The sequence below is a fragment of the Bufo gargarizans genome, chromosome 5 (assembly GCF_014858855.1).
Source record: "Bufo gargarizans isolate SCDJY-AF-19 chromosome 5, ASM1485885v1, whole genome shotgun sequence".
Lineage (NCBI taxonomy): Eukaryota > Metazoa > Chordata > Amphibia > Anura > Bufonidae > Bufo > Bufo gargarizans.
The window spans coordinates 30,310,593-30,320,903 of NC_058084.1; the positions used below are offsets into that span (position 1 = coordinate 30,310,593).

General features: G+C 43.6%; 1 protein-coding gene across 1 annotated transcript in view; it reads left to right on the forward strand.

Moving 5' to 3' along the window:
* The window catches only part of INTS8 (integrator complex subunit 8), an 82,504-nt gene extending 72,239 nt beyond the window's left edge, over positions 1-10,265 (forward strand). The window contains 3 exon segments of the mRNA XM_044293424.1: positions 506-570; positions 9,034-9,077; positions 10,038-10,265. Of these exon segments, the coding sequence (XP_044149359.1) occupies positions 506-570; positions 9,034-9,077; positions 10,038-10,154 (226 nt within the window). The 3' untranslated portion in view covers positions 10,155-10,265.
* Positions 10,266-10,311: the final 46 nt, after the last annotated feature.

Below are 10,311 nucleotides of genomic sequence, written 5' to 3' on the forward strand. Positions count from 1 at the left end.
CCAGGGTGTCAGAAATGTTACTGCTGCAAATATAATTTTCTTTGTCCTTCACACAGCAGGAAAAGTTGGATGCTTCCCACTGGCCGAAGTTCTGTTGAACCATTAGAGTGTGTCTCTACTACTACTAACAAACTTGATGTATCAAAGGATTTGACTGGTGGGGGTCTGATGTCTGAGACCTCCAAGGATCATTGAGACGATGAGCTCAAAGCGCACACTGATTGCTGTGTCTTCTCCTGTTGAAGACTCATGAGAAAGTCTGAGTCTGTCTCCAATCCGTCTTCTGCAGTGAGGAGAGATGGCGTTCTGTGTGAGCGTTTTTTGTTCCTTGTTTTGAGACCTTTGATGTGTCACTATGACAGGTACACTTTCCCAGAGAAATGTACTGGCACTAAATGGGTATAATTCTCTCACAACCTTACCTCCTTTATTATCTGGTCTCTAATATTTTTCTTGTATGAGATGATGTGGAAAATATGGAATATTCTGTATCCTGATTTTTCAGCCACGATGCAATGGATTCCTACTACGACTACATCTGGGATGTTACCCTACTGGAGTATTTGACACGTATCCTTCTTTGCGTTACATTGCTGCTGGTGGCCAGGGGCGGACTGGCCGTAGACCCTATAGGGAAATTACCTGGTGGGCCGATGCCCAGGGGGCTGCCCAAGCCCTCCTTACTGCCGCTGGCTGGGTACATGCTCTTGGCTGTGAATAACACTGGGAGCATCAGGTACTCGTATACCTGGCCGGCGGCTGAATGGACAACTGGAGGAGGACAGAACGTGCAACTATTGATGGACACCACAGGGGTACAACTTCTGGGGCAGTATCTAGTGCTGCACTGTGGTATTGCTGACCTCTGCCTACTTGTGTTGCCCTGCCTTCTGTCAATTTCGACCTGCTTGCAATATGGGGGCCACTTTAAGTTCCCAGTCCGGCCCTGTGGATGACATAAGTATGGTGACACCTTTTCGGTCACATATAGAAATGTGATGGGAAAGGTTGGTGGGGCTCCAGTATCTGTACGCACACAGGGGGAGGCCATTGATAAATCTTCTCTACTGTCCCTCTGCCAAGTCTGAACAAGGGCAGAGTACAAACAGCAAAGTGTTGTCATGAGGCCGTGGGACTTCAGCTATTGCATACTGAGACTTCAAGTGCTGATAACCTTGGCATAAAAGTAAAGCCTTTACGGCCTCTTTCAGACGAGCGTTGCGGGAACACACGTGATTTTTCCGTGCAAGTGTAAAACATTGTAATGCGTTTTGCACTCGCGTGAGAAAAATCGCGCATGTTTGGTACCCAAACCCGAACTTCTTCACAGAAGTTCGGGCTTGGGATCGGTGTTCTGTAGATTGTATTATTTTCCCTTATAACATGGTTATAAGGGAAAATAATAGCATTCTGAATACAGAATGCATAGTAAAATAGTACTGGAGGGGTTAAAAAAACAAAATTTAAACTCACCTTAGTCCACTTGCTCGCGTAGCCTGCATCTCCTTCTGTCTTCATCTTAGCTCTGTGTAGCAACAGGACCTGTGGTGACGTCACCACAGGTCCTGTTGCTACACAGAGCTAAGATGAAGACAGAAGGAGATGCAGGCTACGCGAGCAAGTGGACTAAGGTGAGTTTAAATTTTGTTTTTTTAACCCCTCCAGTACTATTTTACTATGCATTCTGTATTCAGAATGCTATTATTTTCCCTTATAACCATGTTATAAGGGAAAATAATAATGATCGGGTCTCCATCCCGATCGTCTCCTAGCAACCGTGCGTGAAAATCGCACCGCATCCGCACTTGCTTGCGGATGCTTGCGATTTTCACGCAACGCATAAGTGATGCGTGAAAATCACTGCTCATGTGAACAGCCCCATAGAAATGAATAGGTCTGGATTCAGTGCGGGTGCAATGCGTTCAACTCGCGCATCGCATCCGCGCGGAATACTCGCCCGTGTGAAAGGGGCCTAAGACGGGGATCAGCAACCTCTGGCACTGCAGCAGATCTGAAACTACAACTCTCAGAATCCTCCTTTTACTTTTGCAGAAAATACAAGAATAGCTGAGTATGTGTGCATGCTGGGAGCTGTAGTTTCACAGCGGCTGAAGTGCCGAAGGTTTCTGATTCCTTCTCTAATCATTTTTTCTGATATATAATTTACAGAGACTTCTATATGATATTTCTCTCTTGTTCTCCATTAAATCCTGTCTTCTAGATACTGAAGAGGAAGAACTCAACTTCCTTTATCATTTGCTCCCTCGTTGTTTAGGTGTAGCGCTCGGGGCAGGGACCATCAGTTTATTATAACCTTGATGTCTGGGCAAAAAAGTATTGGGCATGTTGGATGTTATCATGCTTGATCCTTTTTTTTTTTGTTCATTGAGGGACACCGTTCCCACCCGGTTACCATTTTTCCTCTGTCGATCTTTCTCCCAGTTTGGGGATTGATCGGTTCTGGGTTCTTGCATAGTCCTTTTATGGTTATTTCTCCCACTGCCCTTGTACACACTATCTTAGCTTAGGTCCCGGTGGGAGGAACTAACACACCTAGTGTCCACCTCCTAGTGACAGCAGCTATACCCATGGTCATGCCCGGGTCCCCAATGAACAGAAGAGAAAAGGATTTTACAGTAAGTATAAAAATCCATTTATTTACACTACTGATAATAAAAGCTCCACAAAAATTATACCTAGTCTTGTCAGCAGTTTAGCGAGGTCAAAACTGCTTACAGACTCCCTATAATTTCATAGACAGGGTTACATTTAAAGGCCCTTGCACGCGACCGTATGCCCTCCGAGACATACGGTCCGCGAGCGGGCCATATGTCCTGGAGGGGCATTGATCGTGCGCACGGCATCATAGATTACAATGATGCTGTGCATGTTGGGCCGCCCGCGGGACTATTGTCCCGCACTCATGAGATCATATGAGTGCGGGACAATAGCACCACAGGCGGCCCGACATCCATGGCATCATTGTAATCTATGATGCTGTGTACTCCCGTGTGCACGATTGATGCCGCTCCGGGACATATAGCCCGCTCACGGTTGTATGTCTCGGAGGGCATACGGTTGTGTGCAAGAGGCATAAAGCTAATGCCTATTAGATAGATAATCACACCAATCACTAATTAGTGATTGGTGATGGTCTGCGCTCGCCTCATCCCCATCTTGCACGGTGATCTCTGCCTAGGTCACAGAGCATGCTCACAGCACTCTCCAAAATTTGTCAGTCATCTCCAGACTACACTGTTTTATGGTCCATGTGGCCACACTTGGGGAAAGAACTGCCAAGGGGACAAAAATACGGCAGGCATGGGTCTTAAAACGCTACAAGACATGCTTTGATTGTAGGGCTTTTTGTATTGGCCAACATGTCACAGCTGGATTTTAGTTTAGAAAAGAAAAAAGCTGACCAAAAGAAACTTTTTTGGGGGGAAAAAAAGGGGGTACACATGCAACTTTCTCAAAAAGGTTTATTTAGTGTTTTTATATTGACAGCTATCAGGATAGGCCATAAATATCTGCTCGGCAGGGGTATGACACCCCAAACGATCAGCTGTTCTAAGGTAGCTCCATCTATTGTGTAGTGCAGTGTTCCTCAACTCCCGTCTTCAGGGCCCACCTGCCGGTCACATTTTCAGGATTTCCTACCACGGACCAGAACTGGATTCTTAGATAACCCGAACTTGAAAACAGACGTTCGCTCAACACTACTTAGTATTGAGCAGGTGATATAATGTAGTATCAGTGCATTAGGACTTACTACAGGTATTCATTCTGTGGGATATTCTCACATCATGACCGGCCGGTGGGCCCTGAGGACCGGAGTTGAGGAACACTGGTGGACGGAGCCGATTACTGCAGTAACTATGCAGTGGACGGAGTTGTGTGATTACAGAACTACTCCTGGAACAGCTGAACCTTGATGATCAGATTTTGATGGCCCATCCTGAACTCGAATAGGATTATTTGCTATGGGCAACTGTTTCAGATACCATTTAGAGAGAAAACGATCTGATGACTTCATTCAGTTTGAAACCTGCCTTAAAAAGAAAATAAAAAAATCCTAGAATCTGGTTGTTCTGGGTAACGCTGGAGACACTTTTCGGGTGCAGTTTGCTCTAGTTGAGGCCCCCCTGAAGGTGTTATCCCTGATTTGTACATGAGCTCTGCTGGAGTCCAGCACTGTAGTGAAATGTTTACGGTCAGATTACAAGTGCTCTCTGCATTTCTATGTGTGGAGCGCAGGACCAGGACTACAACATAAAGAACGAGGAAGGGATGTCCATTGTGTCTGTAGTGTAAATCACAGTTCTGGTTCAGTCTGGCCACTGCTTGACCACAACCACGTCCATATGTGAACGAGTCTGAAGGGAACAGTCCTGGAGGAGCATCCATTACATTTTGGTCTTTTTAACTAACAAAAATGGGAATTAACCCCAGCAGGCAAAGTCTTTTGGTCTGTACTGTACCTCTGTGTGATTCATATTTCATTTGGAGGTTCTTTCAAACTTGCATGCTGACCAAGCAGCATAGCATATAATGCTATGTAAACCTTACAGTTCTGGAATGTATTGGATAAGGCCCTTTTCACACTGGCGAGTTCTCCGCGCGGGTGCAATGGGTGAGGTGAACACATTGCACTCGCACTGAATCCAGAACCATTCACTATAATGGGGCTGTGCAGATGACCAGTCATTTTCACGCAACACTTGTGCGTTGCGTGAAAATCGCAGCTCTATATTGTGCGTTTTTCACGCAAGTGCGGATGCGCTGCGATTTTTCACGCAAGGTTTCTAGGTGATGATACATATTAGGTATTGCCGCGTCTGTATCGACCGGCTCTATAAACATATCGCATGACCTAACCCCTCAGATGAACACCATAAAAAAATTAAAACTGTTAAATGAACCACTTTTGTCACCTTACATCACAAAAAGTACAACTCAAGCGATCAAAAAGGCGTTTGCCCACCAAAATAGTAGAAATCTAACAGTCACCTTATCCCACAAAAAATGAATATAAAAAAACTATGGCTCAGAATATGGAGACACTAAAACATAATTTAGCTGTTATTGTGTAAAACTTACATAAATAAAAAAAAGTATACATATTGGGTATCGCCGCGTCCGTATCGACCGACTCTATAAAAATATCACATGACGTAACCCCTCAGATGAACACCGTAAAAAATAAAAAACTGCTAAATAAACAATTTTTGGTCACCTTACATCACAAAAAGTGTAATGGCAAGCGATCAAAAAGTCACACGTACCCCAAAATAGTGCCAATCAAACAGTCATCTCAACCCGCAAAAATCATACCCTACCAAAGATAATCGCCCAAAAACTGAAAAAATTATGGCTCTCAGACTATGGAAACACAAAAACATGATTTTTATTTTTTTTTGTTTAAAAAAAGAAATCATTGTGTAAAACTTGCATAAATTAAAAGAAAAGTATACATATTCGGTATCGCCGCATCCGTGACAACTTGTTCTATAAAAATACCACATGATCTAACCGGTCAGATGAATGTTGTAAATAACAAAAAATAAAACCGGTGCCAAAACAGCTATTTCTTGTTACCTTGACTTACAAAAAGTGTAATATAGAGCAACCAAAAATCATATGTACCCTAAACTATTACCAACAAAGCTTCCACCCTATCCCGTAGTTTCTAAAATGGGGTAACTTTTATGGAGTTTCTACTCTGGGGGTGCATCAGGGGGGCTTCAAATGGGACATGGTGTCAAAAAAAACAGTCCAGCAAAACCTGCCTTCCAAAAACCTTATGGCATTCCTTTCCTTCTGCGCCCTGCCGTGTGCCCGTATGGCAGTTTACAACTACATATGGGGTGTTTCTGTAAACTACAGATCAGGGCCATAAATATTGAGTTTTGTTTGGCTGTTAACCCTTGCTTTGTAAAAATATAAAATCAGCCAAAAAAGTGAAATTTTGAAATTATATCTATTTTCCATTATTCTTGTGGAACACCTAAAGGGTTAACGACATTTGTAAAATCAGTTTTGAATACCTTGAGGGGTGTAGTTTCTAGAATGGGGTCATTTTTGGGTGGTTTCTATTATGTAAACCTCACAAAGTGACTTCAGACCTGAACTGGCCCCTAATAATGGGGTTTTTGAAAATTTCTGAAAAATTTCAAGATTTGCTTCTAAACTTCTAAGCCTTGAAACATCCCCAAAAAATTAAATATCATTCCCAAAATGATCCAAACATGAAGTAGACATATGGGGAATGTAAAGTAATAACTATTTTTGGAGGTATTGCTATGTATTATAGAAGTAGAGAAATTGAAACTTGGAAATTTGCAATTGTTTAAAAAATGTATGTAAATTTTTTTTTATAAATAAAAATTATTTTTGACTTCATTTTACCAGTGTCATGAAGTACAATAAAAAAAATCTCAGAATGGCCTGGATAAGTCAAAGCGTTTTAAAGTTATCACCACTTAAAGTGACACTGGTCAGATTTGCAAAAAATGGCCTGGTCCTTAAGGTGAAATAGGGCTGTGTTTTAAGAATAAAATAAATAAACTCACCTCATCCACTTATTCGCGCAGCCCGGCTCGTCGTCTTTCTTCTTCTTTGATGACCTGGGAGGAAAAGGACTTTTGGTGACGTCACTGCGCTCATCACATGGTCCGTCACCATGGTGATGGACCATGTGATGAGCGCAGTGACGTCACCAAAGGTCCTTTTCCTCCCAGGTCATCAAAGAAAGATGACGAGCCGGGCAGCGCGAACAAGTAAATGAGGAGAGTTTAATTATTTGTATTTATTTTTTAACCCCCCCCATCCCTAATTTACTTAGCCTTCTGTATTAAGAATGCTATTATTTTGCCTTATAACCATGGTATAAGGGAAAATATTAAAATCTACAGAATACCTAACCCAAACTTCTGGGTACCAAATATGCCTATTTTTCTGATGCGCATGCAAAACGCATTAAACCGCTTTTATTTTTTATTTTTTTTCGCGAGTGCATTTTCCCGCACGTCACCCGCAACGCCCGTGTGGAAGAGGCCTAACGCTGACAGCATTATGTCGGTGTTATCCAATACATTCCAGACTGCTAAGGGTTACATAGCACTATGTGACCCTGGCAGTGCTGGGAGGTCAGGCCAGGTGCCACCCTGCGTGTCCGGAGTGTGACACTTGCTCGTCTGAGCCTCATTTTATCACAGCAGCTCATGTCGGATGGTAAATTTGGTGCACAGCTAGATCCTTTTGTCTAACTTTATACCACCTATTGGTTGCTTTATTTTGTCACACTTCTTAAAAGGGGTTTTCCAGGAATAATTACTTTTTTTGTCTAATATCCGCACACTGCCTCAGTAAAGAGAACATGTTTTACTGCCTGTTACCCGCCGCTCTGGTGAATAACTGCCTTTAGCAATGACGTGACCACAAGCGGCATGTTACCACTACAGCCAGTCATTGGCTGCAGCGAAGCATGGCACCATGTCCTTGCAGCACTGGGTGTAAACAGCATGGGGTCAGGAACATGGAGGCGGTGCGGAGAACCGGAGCAGCAGGGAAGTCTGAATTTTCTGTTTATGGCGGCAGGCTGTGGGCATTAGATAAAGGTTTTCCAGGAATAAGTTTTTTTAAGCTATGCCCCGGAGTGACGTGTATTTTTTACTTTCTTATATAGGTGTCTAAAATGAGATGCAACAAATTATTTTCTAATTCAGGGGCAGCAGGCAATGTGTTCAAGGCCTAGGAAATATTCACACAGGAGAGGTAAATACAAGGGTAGTAGAGAGGTCGATGCAGGAGCTGTATATTAAAAGGTTGAGGACAGTATCAGATACACCCATCATCTCCTCACTAAAGGCCCTATTACACAGGCAGATTATTGTTAAAATGACTAACGAGCATATGAACGCTGATTAGCGATCATCTGGCAGTGTAATACTGCTGCTTACCCCATGATGCTTGTTAATCGGGATCTTTTAAACGTAAAAAAAATAATCCTAGTTTGTCGGCAGCAGATCGCACCATGTAACAGGCAGCAAACAATGAGACAGTATAGGGAGGAGTGATGTATTAGCGATCACTCGTCCCTATACTGAGGAGATTGCTGCATGTAATAGCAGCTGTCTCCTCCTCCAGTGAGCAGGCAATTGCTGGGTGGGTGGGGAGAAATGCTTCCCGTCTGACAATCGTCTGCTCTGTGTAATAGGGCCCTTAGATCCAGCTCCTGCACTATAAATGGTATTGCCCCTTAGGGCTGTTTCACACGAGCGGATGCCGTGCGTGACAGCCAAGACCCGATGCGGACAGCAGAAGCACGGAGCATGAACGTGACTGATAATGCTGTGTGCCTCTCTGATCTCTTTACTACGAAATCACAGTGACAACTTTATCTCACTGTGATTTCGTAGTAAAGAGATCACAGAGAGGCAAAGAGCATTATCAGTCATGTTACTGCTCCGTGCTTCTGCTGTCCGGAGCGGGGCTTGGCTGTCATTCACGCAGTGGATGTCACGCACGGCATCCGCTCGTGTGAAACAGCCTTTATGGAAAACTACATAGTGATACCATGTTCAAGAGCCTATTCACAAGGCGGGTTTTGACACCGTTAAAATCCACCACAGCTATTCACTTTAGATCAGTGATGCTCAACCTGGGGCCCTCCAGCTCTTACCAAACTACAACTCCCAGCATGCCTTGACAGCCTACAGCAGGGCATGCTAGGAGTTGTAGGTTTAGATGATGCAAACCAGCAAGCATGTTAGCTCTATTGAATCTGCACACCAGGCCAAGAAGGGACATGTCTTTGTGTAGTTGCCCACACACTTCAGGGTTACCTAATGGGAGGCAGACACCGGTGGTGTCCGTGCCAAATGGCTGCAGTATGAACAGCTCTTAAGGGTCACAATCAGATGGGTCGCTGGTTCAGTAACAATTCTGCACAGCGCATTACCTCTTGGGTGCAGCATTTAGTCTACCTGAGCTAGATCTGACCCCTTTTGCTTTCTTTAACCAATTCTCCAGACTTGCATCATAAAAGAGGAGAGATGGATAAGAGACAAATAGCGGTAAGTTATTCTTCTTCTCCAGCTACTTTGACGCCTATTCACTCATTTTTCAGTCTGCGTGTAATGTGCATTAGGCCGGGATCAGAGGACATTTGGGATTTCAGCATGTTCTTGACAAGATAAGCTGCCTGCCATAAGTTTCTGGCAGAAACCCCCCTCCCCCCAATTCATACAGGTGTGTGTGTGTGTGTCAGGGTGCGATAGTCAACCAAATGACAGTTCAGTTGCCCGTACCCAGGACTGGCATCACAGAGCTGCAGAACTGGACAATGCAATGAATGAAATTCAAACTGAAGCGCCATGGCATTTCTGCAACAGGAAAGGCTTGGTGTATATAGGTCCAACAAAGTGAATGAGGATGTTAAAATCTTGTTCACTTATACATTTCACTTCATATATTGTACTTTATTAGGCTACTTTCACACTGGCGTTTCTGGGTCCGCTTGCGAGATCTGTTCAGAGCTCTCACAAGCTGCCCAAAACGGATCAGTTTAGCCCCAATGCATTCTGAATGGATACGGATCCGTTGAGTCTCCATTCCGCTCTGGAGGAGGATACCAAAACGATGCTGGCAGCGTTTTGATGTCCGCCTGACGATGCGGAGCCAAAAGGGATCCATCCTGACTTTCAATGGGGACGGATCCGTTTTCACTGACACAATATGGTGCAATTGTAAATTGATCCATTTCCCAGTGACTTACAGTGTAAGTCAAAACGGATCAGTTTGCATTATCATGAAAAAAAAAAATATATATTTTTTTTTTTTTTTGTTCATGGTAATGCGAACGGATACAAGCGTTTGCATTATAGGTGACGATCCGTGCCTAACGCAGGTGTGAAAGTAGCCTAAGCTGTAATAGTTACATATAGTGGGAGGCTGTCAGATGCCCCTGGACAGGGTTTCTCCAGTCCATATCTTCATACAGTAATTATATATTGTGTTCTCTCTCCCCCCTATAGATAAAAGCTATAGGGCAACCTGAGCTCAACTCCAGTAACCCCGAGGAGGTGTTACAGCTGGCCGCACAGAGGCGAAAGAAGACCTTCCTTCAAGCAATGGCAAATCTGTACTTCTGAGGTTGTAAAGGACTTTGTCCAGAGCAGCGTAAATAGCAACTGTTTATTTTATACATATCTACACATTTTGTACAAAACATTTGAGATGAAAATTATACAATTCATAACTTATTTACAAGTGTACATGTTTTTTTATTGCCAGAAGACAGCGGTGTGG